Genomic DNA, 19,685 nt, shown 5'->3' with positions numbered 1-19,685 from the left:
AATAATGGTGGTCACTGGGTGAATAGAGACATATGTACAGAATTATTTTTGCCTTCCTGTACTTTTTAATTTTTCAAATTGTTATTATTAGAAAAGCTGTATATGATTATTTATAAAACATGAAAGTTAAATATAGAGATATAATTTTAAAACACAAAAGTTGCTTTTTACTGCAATTACCCCACATCAAACCCTACCATCTCTTCTCCAGAGGTGTTATTTTTATTTTTGGCTCCGCCAGGTGGCTTGTGGTGTCTTTGTTCCCCAACCAGGGATCAAACCCGTGCCCTCTGCAGTGGAAAAGCACACCCTAACCACTGGACCACCAGGGAATTCCCAGAGGTGACCTTTTTTTAATGTGTTTACAAATATTATCTACATCTCTTGCACAAATATACAGGATTTTGTTAACATAATCAGATTATTTTCAAATTGCTATTTTACTGTTTAAATATCATAAACATTTTCCCATATCAGTATATTTCTGCTTAGTAAGTAGACTTTTACTGTATATGCATTGAGTATGTATTGCTTTAGTAGGAAAAAAATAAAAATAAACTTCATTTTAAAAAAATCATAAGGGCTTTCCTGGTGGCTCAGTGGTAAAGAATCTGCTTACCAAAGCAAGGGACACAGGTTCAATCCCTGATCTGGGAAGATCCCACATGCCATGGAGCAACTAGGCCCATCCACCAACCACTGAACCCAAGTACCACAACTACTGAAACCCTCGCACCCCAGAGCCTGTGCTCCTCAAGAGAAGCCACCACAATGAGAAGCCTGTGTACCATAACTAAAGAAAAGCTCATGCAGCAACAAAGACCCAGCATAGCTAAAAATAAATAAATATAAACAAAACTATGTTAAAAAAATTATAAGACAAAAATGTCACATTACTTCCTATGTGTAATATACTAAGTAGATGACAAAGAATCATAGAATATATAGATCTTTAGATCTTAGAAATCATCTATTCACTCAGAGTTTATCTGTTCTTAAACTTTACATATTAATACAATTCTAATCACCTTTTTAAAAATTTTGCAACACAAAAGTAATGATAAATATTAATATGTGGGCATTGAGGCAGATTCAGATATTAGTAAAAACAGTTGAAAGTCTGACCTCAAAACAGGAGGAAAAAAACTATGAAAGTATAACCTGTATCATTTAATATGTAAAGCAATCTGAGTTTTACACAGCTATTCAGTAATACTAATAATCTTAAGATATCAAAAACATTAAAATTGTATCTTTACTATAATGCAAGTTATAAAATAATCAAAATCAATTTTAAATATTTGGTAATTAAAATAAGAAAATGGTAATTACTTCAAAAATATTTTAAAAGGAAGACTGTATAATTTGATATTCTATGCTATACCAGTATGTTCTGATCCCCATTGGCTTCCCAAATACAAATATTTCTTAGCTACAGAAAATTAAAACATCCACTTCTTTGGAAGATTTACAGTGTTAAGAGCCCCTTAATAAGGGGAAGACAGTCTACATCCCTCCCCACTCCACTGCAGTATAAAAACATTCCATCTAGCATAAAAAATAAATATTTTTCCTTTTGCCAGAAAAATAGATTTCTGGAAATGCAATAAACGAAGCTCCTCTTCCTAAAAAGGTCAGTTCAAGAACTCTCAAGAGGTGTATAAACACCTGGATACCAGAGCTGTTACCAGTTACTCATACAGGGGAGCACTAGAGTGAAAAGAACACATAGAGGAACTATGGGACAAGTTGAATTAGAAAGCTCTTCCTCTTATACCTTCTGGCATACACGTAGTAACTTAGATGCTTATACTGGAAAAAGCCCCTGGTAACTTATTCAAACTCACCCACAGCTATGTACATACTGAACCATCTTTAGCACTCAGCTATACAGCCTTACCTCTGGCTGTAGCAACTTCATGCTTCAGACATGCAAGTTAGTTGAATGGAGTCTGTCAGCTCCTCTTTTGCACATGGGCTCCCTTCTCATTATTAAATGCACAATACTGAATTCATCTATTTTGAGACTATTTTGCAAAAAGCACTATTCTAATTGCCTTTACCAGCACTTTTTTTTTTCATTCTCTAACTTCATTCCTTGTTTTCCCATTTAATCAAAGTTGAGTTGAGTGTCTATGTAAACTAATCCCCAAATTATCTCCAGTTAGCACACAACACAATTGCGTGTAAGTAAAACTCTTGTCCAGAAAGAGATTACCATGTAAACCCTTACCATCAATACTGCAAAGTTAGTAGTATGGTTGCAGTAGCAGCGTAGAAATCCATCAGTGTCCCTCTGTTTGTGACAGCCATGCGTGTCCCAATCCTTCATGGAAAAATTCCAATAGACGCAGGCATAGGAATGAAGCTGGAATTCTGTTCGGTTGTACTGTGAATAAGACAATGGCAACTGATTTTTTCAAAATGCTTAATTGTGTGGAAAAAAATCAAATAGGCTAAGATAAGCTTGAAGTGAAAGTTTTAGTCACTCAGTCATGTTTGACTCTTTGTGACCCAATGGACTGTACAACCCACTGGACTCCTCTGTCTGTGGGATTTCCCAGGTAAGAACACTAGAGTGGGTTGCCATTCCCTTCTCCTGGGGATCTTCCCGAGCCAGGGATTGAACCCAGGTCTCCTGCATTGCAAGCAGATTCTTTACCATCTGAGCTACCCATATGAGAAATCAATTGTATGATTATGTATGATATGTACTGATACAAAGCATAGCATCTTTATTACAGATTAAGAAAGAGGATATAAAATTCAAAGTAGTTAATTTTACACTTAGTGTTATAAAAATATGGGTGGGGGAGAAGTTAGAGTTAGTCTTGTCATATAAACTTTCAAAGAGGTGTTCTGTGGATTTCTTTTGCCCAAACTGTCCCTGCTTTTGTAATCAAGAGTGGGCTGAATTATTTCTATTAATGGGAAAACTCACCCTTGGATTAAAGACCATTTCAACAGAAGAGCTCTGATCTTCCACATTTTCATCTGTTTTGCTTGAGACAATTTTTTGACTAAAGTCTGATTTAGTTATAAAAGTTTTTGATTGGAAAAGCTTGTTGTTTTGATACACTACAAAGCCACATGCCTTGACATTAGCTGTGAGGGGGTAAAAAAGACACTAAAATCAATAAGGGAACCCTAGGTAAGTAAGAAAGTCCCATACCATCACTGAACTGCATGACTGCTTAACACTCCAGTGAAATACAAAAAATAATGGTCTGCTAGCTGCCTTTATTTAACTGCAGCATCTAATTAACACATGTAACATATGGTTGGTCATTCCACCCACATTAATTTTTTTCCTAAGATTCCTTATGTTCTAAATGGAAACCATAATTTCTGCCTAATCCACCTAAAAAAAAAATACCAAAAGGATCTCATGTATAAAGTAAACATTCTTGTTTTCTATGCAGTGAGACAGTGAACACAATGAGCAGGTAGCTCAAGACCATGTTGCTTTCCCCACTGACAGTCATAGAATAAGAAACAGCAGAGAGTGATCATCAGGACAGCAGTGCCTAGAGGACTGCTCTGGGAGGTCTGGCTCCTATTCAGAGGGACTGAGCAGAAACCAGTTTATTAAATAACAGAGCCAGCAGCTCAAGTTGTGCATATCAGGGATTCTTTCAACAGAGTAAATACTTTCCATCAGCTCTTGAACTACTGGTCTCTGTTATTTCAAGACAACCACAGGCTTTTGCCCAAGGCTGGAAAATGACTGGTACACATCCCTTCAGGACACTGGAAAAACTGGTTAGCTTTTCCTCAGAGAGCCTGCAGGAGCATGGCTGCAACAGGGGGTGCTGCAGCGGGGCTGCTGGCCATGGCAATGGTCAAACAGAACCACCTTTGAAATGCCTCCTGACACTTCATAGAACTCTTGGCCATATTTAAAACAACAGAAGCAACAACAATGAATATACATTTTAGCTGAATAAATTCCCTAAACTCTGATATCTTTTACAAGTGAAAAGCTTGCATGTATGTGTGTGTGTGTGTGTGTATGTGTCTCTGTGTGTATATACATACACACATATATATTATATACTTAATAAGTACAAAGAAAACTAAAATGGTGGTGGTGGGACCAGCATAGTCAGTCTTGTGCTTTGAGAGATAGGCAGGTAAGGCCCTGACAGCCCCCAACACATCCTCCACAGCCCCCACTTTGCTCTGTCCTCTTCTGGGAAATAAAGACATTGGCTTCTGAAGAGTTTTTACGTCACACTGAGCCCACCAAATTGTTCCTTCTTTGTCACACTAAGTGACAAAGTTAACCATAAAAATGTAGAATGACTGCTTTTTAATCTTATTTTTATAAAAGAATGACATGCTTGATGTAAAATCCAAATCCATATAAGTACATACATTTAAAATATGAAATTCCCTACTCACTCCTTTCCTTATTCCTACAGGATTCTGGTTGTTTATTAGAAAATCATCTTTTCATCTAGATAATTAGATTCACTAGAACAAATTATACTTACCATTATCTTATGATTTTAAAAGAATCTCCATATTTCAAGATATAATCCTCTTTGATGTTTATTTATATTTTCTCTCTCTTTTCTTGATCAAGTTTATCAGAAGCTTGTGTATATTTCATTAGCCTTTCATGGAATCAATATTTTATTTTGTTGATCCATCTAGCATTTGTTAATTATGTCCCATTTTTATTAATTTATGCCATTTTATTAATTCTTTTTTTCTAGATTTGCTATCTTACATTTTATGCCTCTTTAGGTGAATGATTATTTTTTAACAATTTCTCATATTATCTAATAGATTTATTAAGGGAAATACACTTTCCTTTAATTACATCTTTGTCCACATTCCATAGGGTTTCATCTAAGGAGTTATCATTGCTATTCATTTTCAAGCAATCTGTAATCTGTCCTTTAATTTCCTTTCTAAGAGTTATCATTGCTATTCATTTTCAAGCAATCTGTAATCTGTCCTTTAATTTCCTTTCTAACAATGGTATTTTAAAATTCTTAATTGGATAAAATTTTGGCTATTCTTAATGGTACATTTATAGTTTCATTGCATTGTGGTCAGGAACTATGTCCTGTATAGCTTTATTTTTTAATTAATTTTTAATTGAAGGATAATTGCTTTACAATATTGTGTTGGTTTCTGCCATACATCAACATGAATCAGCCATAGGTAAAATGTGTAAGTTTTTCTATTTAGCCTAATAGTTTTTGAAGCACTCCATAGATATTTGAAAAAAACTTTTATTATCTGTTTTCTGTCTATAAAACTACATACACACACAAATGTATATAAAGGCCAAGTTTATTAGCTATTTTTTGTCTACTTGATCTTCAGTTTCTGGAGTAACGTTATATTTCTCCCTATAACACAAGGTTGTTGATGTGACCCTGTATTTCCAATAGTTTTTGCTTATACACTTCAGTCTTGAAGTCTTTTTAAAAAACTTAATATAAAAACATGTTCCTTTCAGTCCAATCTGAGTCTTTGACTCTAGACAGTGTTACTTCAACTTGTTTGACTCTAATGATAGTTTATATGAGATCAAAAATTAGATCTACCTTTCACCAAATATAAACACAAATTCCAGGTTCATTAAAGATCTAAATGTAAATATAAACACTAAAAATATTCAGAAGACAATATAGAAGACTATAATTGTGACTTTAGTAGAGCAATGAATTTAAATATCAGTTATAGAAAAAAAGATTGATGCATTGGACTACATTATAAAGTAAAATTTGAGTATGACAAATGACATGAAAAACCAAGTAAAAGATAGCTACAGACTGGAGGGAAGATATTTGCAATTTATATAACCAATAAAGAATTAGTTAGCCAATTAGAATTATATAACCAATGAGAATTATGAATTTAGTCTCTCTAAAATATGTATTTTTGGGCACTGGATTTTTTATTTGGGGAGAAAATAAAAGTAAATGTGTGCATTCAATCTGCTTTATTGTAGTCAATTGTCAATTTTAGACTTTGACTAGTACAGGCATGAAAAGTTAGACACAAGAATTTCTAAAAGGTTATATGCATGACGATAAGGAGTTCATGATGAGCACCATACTAGGAGATAACTGAAAATTAGTACTGCTAGATGATGACTGTGTCAATTACATAAAATATCCCAAGGACAAGTCAATAGGATGAATTTAAGCCTGTGAGTACCATTCCACTAGTAAACACAGGCAAAGTTTATGACTGAGTACTTTTTAAGTGTGTTTTTAAGTATAAAACTGAGCCATTTGGCTACATTTTTGGTGGAAAACAGATTGTGTTCATAGGCCAGAGCATTTCAATTCTGTCACCCTCCAAGTGTTTTTGAAAAGACAGGGGAAAAAAATCATCTCTGGGGCTAGAATAATAGACTTGAGATTACCAAAATTTGTTAGAGCTCAAACATACTCACACGCAAATTATTCAGTATGTAACTTAAGTAAACATAATTTCTTGCTCAATGAATTCTAAGCTATTAATTACATGAATTTGCATTTTTCAAGTAATGTAATTTGAGACCTACTTTTCGAGGTGTTGAGCAAGAGCTGAAGTTCAGTCTGTTCGTTGGGATTCAGTTTGTCTACGTCTACGTTTACACGTGTGGAACCAGGAGCCAGAGAATTGCTAGTTCCTATGAGAAGGAAAAAAAGCAGAATTTTATAAAAGTCTACATTTTCATGAATAGAGCATATATTGGTAGCAGAATATTCTCTGCTGTTACAAGAACTTAAAACAAACAGCTCACCTTTCAGTACAGTGAAGAGAACACCTGTAGACCCCTCCTTGCCTCCTGAAGAGACATTAACTGACTGTATTGCTATATTAGGTTCTACCACTGGCTGGTCGCTCAAAGACAAGGAATAAGTCTCCATTTGCTCAATAAGCCTGCATAGAAAAAAACATTAACAACACACTATTATTGAGATTTGTTATAAAATCAGTTGTGTGTGTCCCACATTCCAGTGGAAAGGCATGCCCACAGAACTCAAGCAATCACAATATTGGCACAATCCTGTAACAATATCGATTTTTTTTTAATCAGAGTCTTACTTTGTGACATGTACTTCCTTCTTCTTTTTTTTAACTGATTCATGTTGATGTATGGCAGAAACCAACACAATATTGTAAAGCAACTATCCTTCAATTAAAAATAAATTAAGAAATAAAGTTATACAGGACATGGTTCCTGACCACAATGCAATGAAACTACATATGTACCATTAAGAATAGCCAAAATTTTTCTGGTAAACTTTCCCCACTGTAGGGTACCTTGGACATAGATGCCAGAAAGCTGGAATTCAAGAAGGACAGATTTCCCAATAGTCTTTGTTATGTTGGTCTTCTCATAAAAGGACGGCACTGCCATGCCCTCCCATTGACCAGTCACGTGATTGTTGTTTCTCCAGTGTTGAGACTCAATATTCACTTACTTAACTCTCTCCTCTCACCCAAAGCCCACAGATTTCAAACCATTTAAGTGTTGACTCCTGAGGTGACAGTTCATAGGGAATTATGGAAGAGCAGAACACTGAGCTCATTGCCTCAGCTATTAACTAAGCATTGCAGCTTCTCACAATATTTGTTTCTACTCTGGATAAGTTTGAAGATAGATTAGATGGACAATGGGAGGGAGTGGGGGGAATCTTAATTTGGTGTTCTCCAAAGATAAATTGGCTTAGACAGTAAAGAATCTGCCTGCAATGTGGGAGATCCGGGTTCGACCTCTGCCGGGAGCCGGCATATTGCATATTGAGTGCATATTGCATATTGAGTGCATATTGCATATTGAGTGCAGCACTTTCCACAGCATCATCTTTCAGAATCTGGAATAGCTCAACTTGAATTCTATCACTGCCGGGAGCCAGCGTGAGGAACTCCGCCCATGACAAAGGTCACGAGGAAGGAGGCTCGGCATACGCAAAGGCAGGATCGAGCCTCAGGAGTCCCCCTGGAAATTCTCGAGCATCTACCCCCCAAACCAGAGTCTGCCTACTTTCTGCTTTGTGCTTTCACCTACACCTCTGACTTTATGGGGGCTGTCCCCCACTACCTCTCTCTGAAAAAAGAGTTAGCTTACAGCTCCAGTTAATAATTCCTGGGTGTGACAGTGTTTCAACCTACAAACTCCTTTGGAAATCCTCTAGCCTGCCTGAATAGGTTTTTCTGGCCACATGTGATTGTTCAGAGCCTCCCAACTGTGAGAGGCAGGAGATGTTCTAAATTGCCTAAACACAGATTACTTTGAGTAGTTAAAAGATTGATTAGAAATTGTATTGGTGAAGGGTTTTTCACTTGTTGGGCCAATGTTTGCTGCTAAGTCATACTCCTTACCTACTGTGTCCTTGGCAGTGTATTGATTGATATAATGGGTGTATAGAAATGTAAGTAGTAACCTCAATGTTTGTAACCTTGGACCCTTGAGTTAATTCTTTTCTTGATTGAGCCCACCTCACCTTTGCCCTATAGGAATGCAGCTTTGTCCAATGCCTTTTTGGAGGCTGGTGCCTGACTTTAGAATAATCACCTTTAGAGAAAAATAAGTTTCCTAAAATGTTAACAGGCCTCCTGGCCAGAAGATGATGTAAATCACCTGAACTTTTGCATATGATAAGTTTGAAAGCCTGGCTTCGATTAGGATCAGGAACTGCTGTCCTTGCATGACTCACCCCCTTCCCCCATTATCCTCTATGCACAACTTAAGGTATAAAAACTACTTTGGAAAATAAAGTGCGGGCCTTGTTCACCGAAACTTGGTCTCCCCATGTCGTTCTTTCTCTTACCTTCTGGCTGAATTATTTAGTCTCTTTTCCTCACTGAATTTTCCTACTGAGCTATCCTTATTTCAGCCTCTTTTCTCCACTGAATTTCCTCACTGAGCTATCCTCATTCTATTACTTTTTATATCCTTAATTAACGTTTAATTAAGCAGTTGTTTCCTGATCCTTGCCTATGCCGTCTCTCCTTTGAATACCCTGGATCAGCCGGGGCTGGACCCTGGCAGACCTCTGTGTCTGCAAGATTCCCTAAAGTAGGAAATGGCAACCCACTCCAGTTTTCTTGCCTGGAGAATCCCATGGACAGAGGAGCCTGGTGGGCTACAGTCCATGGGGTCACAAAGAGCCGGACATGACTGAGTACTTTGACTTTCAAAGATAAGTCATAAGATTGTTTCTTTTTCCTGTTTCCCATAAAAATATTTGCACTCTTTTTGTTCTTGACAAAACAAAATGTCTACGTTTAAGACAACTGGTTCAATCTAATTTTCCCAGAAATGAAAGACTTTCATTAGAATGTAATTATTCTTCATTCTAAAACTTTATTCCTGCCATTAATATATCTTTCCCTTCCCCAAGTGACATTAAAAAAAGAAAATTTTAAATAATTAAATTTCATAAAGAGAATGTGGTAACCATTCATAAGGAAACAGTCAAGTAAAGTCATTATTTCAAAAGTTTTCCTTTCCTAATACTATTTTCTGTAATTTTCAGCAATTCACACTATGTATTTCCCACTTAATGAATAACAATGAAACCTGAGAGCTGCTTTCAACAGGAGGAACACCTAACAAAGCTCCAATCTGCTAGGAACATGATTCATTCAACCAACAGTATCTGCTGAGCATCCACTAAAAAGCTCAGTACCTGTGAAACCCTGAGGATACTAAGGGAAGCTCTTTCAGGAATTGAAGACTAACAGGAAAAATGTGCTAGATGTGTGCGAGTGTTTGCCGCTTTTAAGGGTTGCTCTCACCATGGCCGTGTGTAAGGGGTTTATTCCTCCCATATTATTCTTTCCTTCTCTTGTCATTATGATTGGATGATAGGTGGGTGCCGGTCAGGAGACTGGCCATCAACCTGGTACAAATGACTAGAAGAAGCAACCAGATCCCCTTTCACTCAGGAATCTTCCATTAGTGCAGCAATGATATCAGAAAAGCCTGGCTTTAACAGGGCCCAGAGAGGTCATTATGGCTGGCCCTCCTTATCTCAGGTTTTGCATCCGTGGTTGGTTGAATCTGCCAATGTGGAGCCTCCCACTGATACAAAGAGCCAACTACACCAATTTATATAAGGGACTTGGGCACCTGGGAATTCTGGTATCTGTCAGGAGGAGATGAGGTACGAGAGAGTGTAGTCCTGGAACCAACCTCCCATGTATACTGGGGAAAGACAGCATATCATTGTAAGGACAAATACAAATTTAAAATGAGAGGCTTAATTATTCCTGTTGAAAATAAGGGAAGGTATTTCCCTCCCCTGGGAATGAAAGAAGGGAAAATCAGAGTGAAATGCACCAGGAAGATTGGTGTCTATCAGGAGAATTTGCACCTGGTCTCAGGTCAGTGGAAGAGTTGCCTTGAGGAACAATATCCTTCCAAGGGAGAGAGGAGAGAGAGTACCTTTGCTGGCAGGTCACCAGGATTTTTCTCCAGAGGAGAGCTAACAGGTTGGTGACCTGATCTTAGGGCTGGAAGCTGAAGATGAAAGTCTTATCTACATGAATAAAGACCTGAGTCCACAGCAGTTTATGCAAAAGATCACCTGGGAGAGGGTAAACTGATAGCCCATCATTAGAAAAATAAGTCGACTAGAAATTCAGAATGGGAGGAAGGAGGATCTGAGTGTGGTTATATAAATTCATATTTCAACACGTCCTATATTTAAATGTTTCACTTTTTCCTTTACACACCTTCTTTGATGCCATTTGGAATTTACATATAAATCACACAGCCTTTTTTTTTATCCTTCCATGCCTGCTGCTAAGTCGCTTCAGTCATGTCTGACTCTGTGCGACCCCAGAGATGACAGCCCACCAGGCTCCCCTGGCCCTGGGATTCTCCAGGCAAGAACACTGGAGTGGGTTGCCATTTCCTTCTCCAAGGCATGAAAGTGAAAAGTGAAAGTGAAGTCGCTCAGTCGTGTCCGACTCTTAGCGACCCCATGGACTGCAGCCTACCAGGCTCCTCCATCCATGGGATTTTCCAGGCAAGAGTACTGGAGTGGGGTGCCATTGCCTTCTCCCCTTCCATGCCAGAAGGCAACAAAAATCATAACTGTTTATGTTATGATTGAGACAGTGTTGAGACAGTGTTTTCGTCCGTCTCATCACCTGTGACTTTCTCAGCCGAATCCCACAATGGCTCTTTCCTCAGCCTTCTCACCAAAAACATCCACTTTTCCTCTTTGCCTCCAGCAAGACTGCAAACACAGAGCCTCCAGCTCTGAAGGGAGTTCACTGGATCTCATGGCTGCAACCTTCTCCAACTTCAAGAAAAAATGGGAACATCTACACTGCCAGTGAGAAGGATCCAGACTCCTAGTGAAATCTGAAGTCATGAAATATAGCAGTTCAATTGTTTACACCTCTACCACCATCTCTCAGAAGTATAATCTTGTGAATGTTCTGTTTCCTGTTTTTGTGCCTTTTCCACTTTGGAGACTCAATACTAAATAGGTACTGGTCATAATTATTAAAGAACTGAGAACTACTTCTAGGAAATAATAGGTGATGCAAACAAAGATTGCATACAAGAATGTTGATTGCTCAAAATATCAAAAGACCTGAAGCTATCTAAATGTTCAGCAGCAGAGAACTGCTTAAAAAACAGTTCACTCATATTATGCAGTAATAGGTATTTATATTAATTAGATGCCTATAAGGTATTATAAAGTGACAAAAACAAGTTCTATATTTTAAAAATATGTATTAGAGACCTCCCTGGTGGCCCAGTGGTCATGATTTCACTTTCCAATGCAGTAATGTGGGTTCAATTCCTGGTCAGGAAGCTAAGATCCCACATGCCATGTGGCCAAAAACCAAAACATAAAACTGAAATAATACTGTAACAAATTCAACAAAAGACTTTAAAAAATAGCCCACATCAAAAAAATCTTAAAAGAAAAAAAGAGTATGTAATAGGATACACACACACAGAGGAAAAAATCTTGAAGAATATATACTAACAGATAAAGGTGAGATGATATTTAAAATTTCACTTCTCTACATAGTTTCTTTTTCTATAACGAGCATGCATATTTAATTAAATTTTTAAAGAGTTAAGAAAACTGTATAGAAGATAAAATCACATCAAATCCTAGTGAGAGACCTCTATGAATAAAGTACACAAGTTTTAGTATAAATGCACAATCAGAAGTAATCTGTGACACAGGAATCCTAAAGAGAGAAAGCAGGCAGAGTTGGATCCTCTTTTTTTTTCAGTGTAGCCTTGAGAAAGCTAAAGAAAGTTTAATCAAACTACACTAGGATCTTGGGGAGAACTACACTAGGATCTAGGGTGGGGTTGGGGGCGCAGGGGAGCTAGAAATGTGTCTTGCAAAGCTATGCTGTTATTTGCAGTTCTGTGCACTGAGAAAGGAGCTAAAAGAATTACGCACACAGTGGTTCCTGGGCCATGCCAAACTAAGGCTGGGAAAACAAATCCTAATCTGAATCATCCCAGTTACTCTATATCCCAGGCCATGGCCACCCCTGCAATGAGGAGTTAGAAAGCTACGGCTTTAGTCTGCACTCCAGAGAATCAGCCATTTAGTGTATCCACGAGAGAAATAAAGACGCCCCTGTTAATGCTGTAACCTAGGAAAGTAAGCAGCAATGCATTAGGTTTTCCTTCCAAACTGGAATTGTGCTTACGTTGAAAAGGTATCATCATTATCAGCAGCAGTAGCAGCTCTTTGAAAAACATCTTCACTAGCATCTAGGAGTTGACTCACTGTTGTCACGGCAACTTTTTTCGCCTGCCAGGAAGAAGGCATTGATTATCACAGAAGACACACTGCACACCACCATCATCACTACAGTTACCATGAATTTTTACCGTATCAAGTGGCACCATTGGTATGGCAATCTAGAGATGTTTTTCAAAACTGAAGTTTTGAAAGTATTCTCTCTACCTAAGAAGGCAGAGAGAAAAAAGGTAAGGCACAGTGAAAATATAAACTGAGTTAATTAGGAGGCTTAGGTCTCTGAATCTCACCTCATAGCAAGGTGTTTCACAGAACCTCCACCCTCACCCCCAAGAGCACAAAAGCAGGTGCTTGGATACAGAAGCAGAAACAAAATAAGAAGAATACAGGGCTCTTTAAAACATTACAGTCCATAATACTTAATATAAGACCTTAATTATACTTACTCTAACTGTTAGTAACTATTAGGCTTAGTAAAATTATTTCCAGTTTTCTTAAAAACTCAGAAGTATGAAAAAAAAAAAAAACCTCAGAAGTATGTCAGACACAATGTCTCCACACCTGGTTACATTTTAACTCCCTTCTTTATGGATATTGACACCATTCTGTCCTTATGGGCTAAGCCTGTCATAAATTCTATGTTTGGTGGTCATTATATTTCTTTCAATACCATATTTATTAACTTGCGATTTGATTCCCACTTTCTTTCCAAAGGAACTTGGATAACAAAAAACATTTTTTAAAATAAACTATTTAAAGAGAATAGAATAAAACAGATGTTTTCAGGCCATGCTGATATCCAACTAGAAGATACTGGGTCCTTCCATATTGGTGGTTTATAAAAACCCTGCTAGGCCAGTATAAACTGTGCCAATTGGTGAATGCTGCCTGCAGTTCTCATTTTCAAGTACCAGAGTTTAACAGGTTATGATATCAGAAATGTAAACTAGGCTCAATTTTCTAGAAAACCAAGACTAAAATTCAAATATGCTCAACAGAAAGGGATCCCAGTTTAAAACAGCATGATCCAAAGTGAGTTTCTTAGAACTCTAGTTATTTGGAATTGAATAGAGGTGAGAGGTCAAATACAATTGATAAACATATTAATAAAGTAAAATAGACTTGTTCATTCCAGGACTTCCCAGAAGATTTAACAGGATAATCATTTGTGACTATCCCAAAAGAGAATATTTGGACAAGCAGCTCTTTTTTTATCGATATTCCTTTGAACATCTCTCAGAGACAGTGCTTTGCACAATGGTTTTGAGCAAGTAAAACCCTGCCCAAGTCCATACTTTGTAGTAAGGAGTAGAGTTTGAAAGGTCTTTCTTTGTTCCCCTCCCTTTTTTAAAAACCATATGAGTTTTACCTCAGATGAAGCATTTCTGGATGTGTTAAAAATCTGCCCGACCACTCTAGTAGCAGACATGATGTTCTCAGGAGTTAATTTACTGGCATTCGATGTTAAAATCTGGGCTTCATTAGAAATATTTTGAGACTGTGTTGAGATATTGACAATCTGTTAAAAAAAGAAAAAAGCCCTAATTTATAAACTATATCTGAACACTTTGCAAGCAACACAGTTGAATAAGCTGGAACTGAATTGACCCTCAACCTCATGAACATCACATCCACTCCATTTTTCATTTTTGCTTTTTCCCTTGCATAAAGGACACAGTACATGTAGGCCAGTGGCTTTCCCAGCCCTTACTATTAATACTTGCCAGGATTAATTAACTATGCCAGGTCAGGGCTCCTCAAGGTATAACCCATGGACCAATGGTGGTTCACTGATTGCTACAGGGTCCAAAGGGAGATAAAAACAGAAACTGAAAGTGGTCAGAAACATAACAATTCTATGCTGTTGAATCTAATAATTTGTAAAATGGATTTTTATCCTATAAGCATTTTTTGTTTTACTTTCCTAGTAATTCATTAGTATTTCACAAAATTATGGCCTGCAATGGGCTGGAAATTTTTTAAGTTGGCTTTGCAGCACATAGAGTTAGGGAAGTTAGGAAACCTCTCCAGGTACCAGTGAACCTTCAGGCTCTAGGTTGTGAGGCTAAACATATTAACCCATATTATCTTTAGTGGAGCCAAGTGTTAATACGTATGTGTCTGTGTGGCTTAGTTTTCACTAGATGGCAGCATCATTGCAAAAATCAAACCAAGGTCACAGACTACTCTTATGGAAGAGTCAGAAACAATGTCGAATCAGTAGAAACAAGGTTCTCATTCAATGGCCAGGTCTCTGCTATGTGTTAGGCATTTAACTAGATGTTTTATAGGGGTTATCACATTTAACATGCAAAACAATATTGCGAGTTGAGCACCCTCATTCCTATTTAAAGGCTTGGAGAGGTTATGGAGCTCAGCCAAAGTTCATGCAGCTTACCAATGACAGAAATGATGATCAAAAACTGGCTTATCAGACTCCAGAACATGAAGCCTTTCCCCCAATCTGTGTGAAAGTGCAAGTGTTAGTCAGTCAGTCATGTCTGACTCTGTGTGACCCCACGGACTGTAGCCCACCAGGCTCCTCTGTCCATGGGATTCTCCAGGCAAGAATACTGGAGTGGGTTGCCATGCCCTTCTCCACGGGATCTTCCCAACCCAGGAACTGAACCCACATCTTTTGCATTGCAGGCAGATTCCTTTCTGTCTGAGCCACACAACCTGTGTGGTTGGCAGCCATCTCCACACTCTACCCTCATCTTCACCCACTCCCTTGCCCAACTGAGATTAGGGAGCCAGTGTGGTACAGTGTGGACTTTAAAGACTGGCTCCATCACGTTTTGACTGTGGTTCACTGAGCAAAATAGGACACTCTCAGAGACAGTTTCCTCATCTATACAATGAACACATCAATGCTGATATATATAGTCACTTTTCAGAGAAGGCAATGGCATCCCACTCCAGTACTCTTGCCTGGAAAATCCCATGGACGGAGGAGCCTGATAGGCTGCAGTCCATGGGGTCGCTGAGGGTCGGATACAACTGAGCGACTTCACTTTCACTTTTCACTTTCATGCATTGGAGAAGGAAATGGCAACCCACTCCAGTGTTCTTGCCTGGAGAATCCCAGGGACAGCGGAGGCTAGTGGGCTGCCGTCTATGGGGTCGCACAGAGTCGGACATGACTGAAGTGACTCAGCAGCAGCATAGTCACTTTTAAAATTAAAATAACACATATAAAATGTTCAGCACAGTATTTAGCACACAGTTAGTACTCAATAACATGTAAGTGTGATTAGCTAGAATAATCTATAATAGGAGAATGAAAATATAACTCACAGAGGTTGTGTGTGTGTTAGTCGCTCAGTCATGTCCGACTCTTTGTGACCCCATGGACTGCAGCCCACCAGGCTTCTCTGTCCATGGAATTCTCCAGGCAAGAATACTGGAGTGGATTGCCATTCCCTTCTCTAGAGGAACTTCCCAACCCAGGGATCGAACCCTGGTCTCCTGCATTGCAAGCAGGTTCTTTATCGTTTGAGCTACAGGTTATGTAAGGACTAAATGAGATAACACATGTAACATGCCTAGTGCCAAGAGGAACACATACAAATAAATTTCTTCTTCCTCCCCTTGCTTGATCCCAGGTATTAACAATTCCTTGCATTTGCATTTGAGTATATCCTTAGTCAAAATAATCTAATTTGCATTAAAGAATAATTATATTTCCCACTTCACCTGCTCATGGATACAGTCCCTGAGACCAGCACAGGTTCTGAACTTCCTTTTTCAAAGGGGTTTTGATCATAGTTTGTTCCTCTTTATTCTGATCCAAGAGACCATAAAATACCTTCCTTTTGGTATCAAATGTTAGGTATCTATTTTCAGTCAAAACTTCAGTGGTCAAACATATGAGGCCATTTAAAAAATAGTTAAGGATTTAGGGAATGTCTTGTACACACTGCTATATTTAAAATGGATAATCAACAAGAACCTATTGTATAGCACATGGAACTCTGCTCAATGTTATGTGCCAGCCTGGATGGTAACAGGGTTTGGGGGAGAATGGATACATGTATATGTATTGCTGAGTCCCTTCACAGTTGACCTGAAACTACCACAACACTGTTAATTGGCTATACCCCAATACAAAATGCTTTTGGTGCTAAAAAATAAATTTTTATTAAAAAATGTACAGTACCAAAAATAAAGTGACAAAAGACATATTTTCATTTTCTTTATAATATATATCAAATGTAAAATGCAGCTATTTAAAATACTGAAATAGTTCTAAAAAATAAAACATGCTATAAATTATCATTTGCTGACCTTTGCCAAACAAACATGTCCAACTGTCCGTTTTCACAAATGGATATCAACTTTAAAATATAAGGATGATTATAGCTACTAGTCTTTGCTATTTCTAGTCTGAGAGTTTTGAAAGCATTAGTTTGGCATCAAGTATCTGAAGAACAGAGAGTACGTACAGTCTGAACCTTTTCCCATTGCCCATCTCATGGAACATATAGCCTACCTGCTTTTCCAAGGTTTCCAGATTTTGATTACAATTTCCTATCGTCACATTTTGTAATTTTATCTCTCCATTTTCATTAAGACTGCACTGCCGAACTGCCAATGGATTGCCCGCTTTAATAAAAAGAAGCAGGAGGGAAGGATAAATTATGATTATGGGATTAACAAGTACATACTTCCATATGTAAAATAGATTAAAAAAAACACAGGTTTATTGTTTAGCACTGGAAACTATATTCAATGTCTTGTAATAACCTACAATGGAAAACAAACAAACAAAAGAAGCATATGCATACACATATTCTTAGTTGCTCAGTCATGTCCGACTCTTAGCGACCCCATGGACTGCAGCACGCAAGGCTCCTCTGTCCATGGGGATTCTCCAGGCAAGAGTACTAGAGTGGGATGCCATGCCCTCCTCCAGGGATTTTCCCAACCCAGGGATTGAACCCAGTTCTCCTTCATTGCAGACGGATTCTTTACCATCTGAGCCACCACAGAAGCCCCCCTGCCTATATATATATATATATATATATGAATCACTTTGCTATATATATGAAACTAACACAATATTGTTAATCAACTATACTTCAATTTTAAAGAAAAGAAGAAATAAAGAATACTTGGAAAAATGGAAGCAATCACCTATTCCAGTACACATAACCCCTTCACAATATGATTTTACTGCTCGTCCCATCAAGAAGTGAAGTCTGTTCCTCCATTTCCTGAATCTTGCTTTGATCAACAAAATGTGTTAGAAATAACATTGTTTGATTTCCAAAACCTAGATCATCAGGAAGACTTGAACTTTAGGTCTTCGCCCTCCTGGAACACTGTCCTGAGACCATCATATAAGGAAGCAGGTCTAATCTACTGGAGGTGAAAGGCCATGTGAAAGACCCTGAAGACCTCCAGCCAACAGGCAGCACCAAAGCCTCATGTGAGTAAGATCATCTTAAACCTTCCAGCACAATCCAGCTGCCACAGCCAACCCACAGGACTATGAGGAGCTTATATCTTTATTGTTGTCAGGCAGTAAGTTTGGGATATTTTGATACACAGCAAGGGAAAAGTGAATCAGCCAGTCATTGCATGAATATTTCAGGCAGATACCACTTGTCTAGATTCTTAAATCTGGAATTCAAAAGATCAGTCAACTATTTTCTTCCTTAAAGTCTGCAAGGAAGGTTTGCCTTCCAAAAACAAGGGACATAAGGGCATTGAATTGGATATGACAGAGAATACTAGTCTGAGAGACCAGAAACAATGTGAAAATTCCTCCTAGAGATTGAATTATATGGGCTTCCTTGATAGGTCAGTTGGTAATGAATCCACCTGCAATGCAGAAGACCCTGGTTTGATCCCTGGGTTGGGAAGATCCGCTGGAGAGGGGATAGGCTACCCATTCCAGTATTGTTGGGCTTCCCTTGTGGCTCAGCTGGTAAAGAATCCGCCTGCAATGTGAGAGACCTGGGTTTGATCCCTAGGTAGGAAGATCCCCTGGAGAAGGGAAAGGATACTCAGTACAGTATTCTGGCCTGGAGAATTCCATGGACTGTATAGATACTGAATTCTATAGTGATCTTTCCTTCTTTACCCACATCTGGGTAACACGTGAAAGGCAAAGAATTCCACCGTTTTTGCAGCATCTACAGAGTATGTTACTGGCTCTCAATAAATCATCAGGTTTATTTCCTAGGATTATCACCTGAGCCTCAGCATCTGAATGTCCTCCTCTGGCTAGTACTTAAGAGGCTGTAAATAGATAAAATCACTGCCAGCTGTCATTAGTGGGACAGCTGATCAGTGGGTGAACTCTTCTCAGGACAGCTTTGGGTAGCTGCTTAAGGGGCAACAACTAGAAACACAAAAACTAGAGGTTGCTCCTACAACACTTAAAGCAGAAGGTTAAATTCACTCTCATATGATCACTCCACTTCTACTCTATGGCATAATGAAAATTTTAAACATTTATGTAGGATATTATTTTTTATGTGGCCATAGTTCAAATGCATCTTTTCCTCTATATTACTTACAAGTATGAATCTATCCACTCAGAATCATTAAAAGTATTTTGGTTATTTTCTATATAAAGCCAAATTAATTAGAAGTAATTATTAATATAACACTAAAAGCAAATTTACCAATTGTTGACATCTATATCGTTTTTTAAAATTTATTTATTTTTAATTGAAGGATAATTGCTTTACAATATTTTGTCAGTTTCTGCCATACATCAACATTAATCAGCCATAGGTATACATATGTCCCCTCCCTCTTGATCCTCCGTTCCTAGAAATCTATATATTTAAATTATTTTACAAGCTCAATCTGAAATTCAAAGATAAGTGTAACAAACATTTTCATACTAATTACTAAGGAAAGAAAAATACATAACCAAGTGAAAGGTGGTGATTTTCTTGTTCCAAAAATGTAATATATTTCAAGCAATTGTGATATCCCTTGATGGGTATATAACTG

General features: G+C 37.9%; 1 protein-coding gene and 1 long non-coding RNA gene across 6 annotated transcripts in view; one reads left to right on the top strand and one right to left on the bottom strand.

Moving 5' to 3' along the window:
- The window catches only part of ADGRG7 (adhesion G protein-coupled receptor G7), a 61,322-nt gene that overhangs the window by 21,378 nt on the left and 20,259 nt on the right, over positions 1–19,685 (bottom strand). For 3 of the 5 annotated variants that reach the window (XM_055567931.1, XM_055567933.1, XM_055567932.1), the window contains exons 4-10: positions 17,206–17,318; positions 14,083–14,232; positions 12,661–12,764; positions 6,755–6,894; positions 6,533–6,640; positions 2,942–3,105; positions 2,234–2,389 (exon numbers count right to left, since the gene is read on the bottom strand). In XM_055567931.1, coding sequence (XP_055423906.1) covers positions 2,234–2,389; positions 2,942–3,105; positions 6,533–6,640; positions 6,755–6,894; positions 12,661–12,764; positions 14,083–14,232; positions 17,206–17,318 — 935 coding nt within the window. Of the gene's footprint in view, positions 1–2,233; positions 2,390–2,941; positions 3,106–6,532; positions 6,641–6,754; positions 6,895–12,660; positions 12,765–14,082; positions 14,233–17,205; positions 17,319–17,849; positions 18,481–19,685 lie in introns of those variants that run through there. The other 2 variants (XM_055567935.1, XM_055567936.1) reach the window with 2 other exon arrangements.
- LOC129643457 (uncharacterized) lies at positions 9,765–11,460 on the top strand. The gene is made up of 2 exons (XR_008710314.1): positions 9,765–10,455; positions 11,203–11,460. It is a non-coding gene; the product is annotated as an uncharacterized LOC129643457 (long non-coding RNA).

This window comes from Bubalus kerabau, chromosome 2, assembly GCF_029407905.1.
Source record: "Bubalus kerabau isolate K-KA32 ecotype Philippines breed swamp buffalo chromosome 2, PCC_UOA_SB_1v2, whole genome shotgun sequence".
NCBI lineage: Eukaryota > Metazoa > Chordata > Mammalia > Artiodactyla > Bovidae > Bubalus > Bubalus kerabau.
The sequence above is the reverse complement of the archived record's forward strand: the minus strand, read 5'-3'. Positions and strand labels throughout refer to the sequence as shown.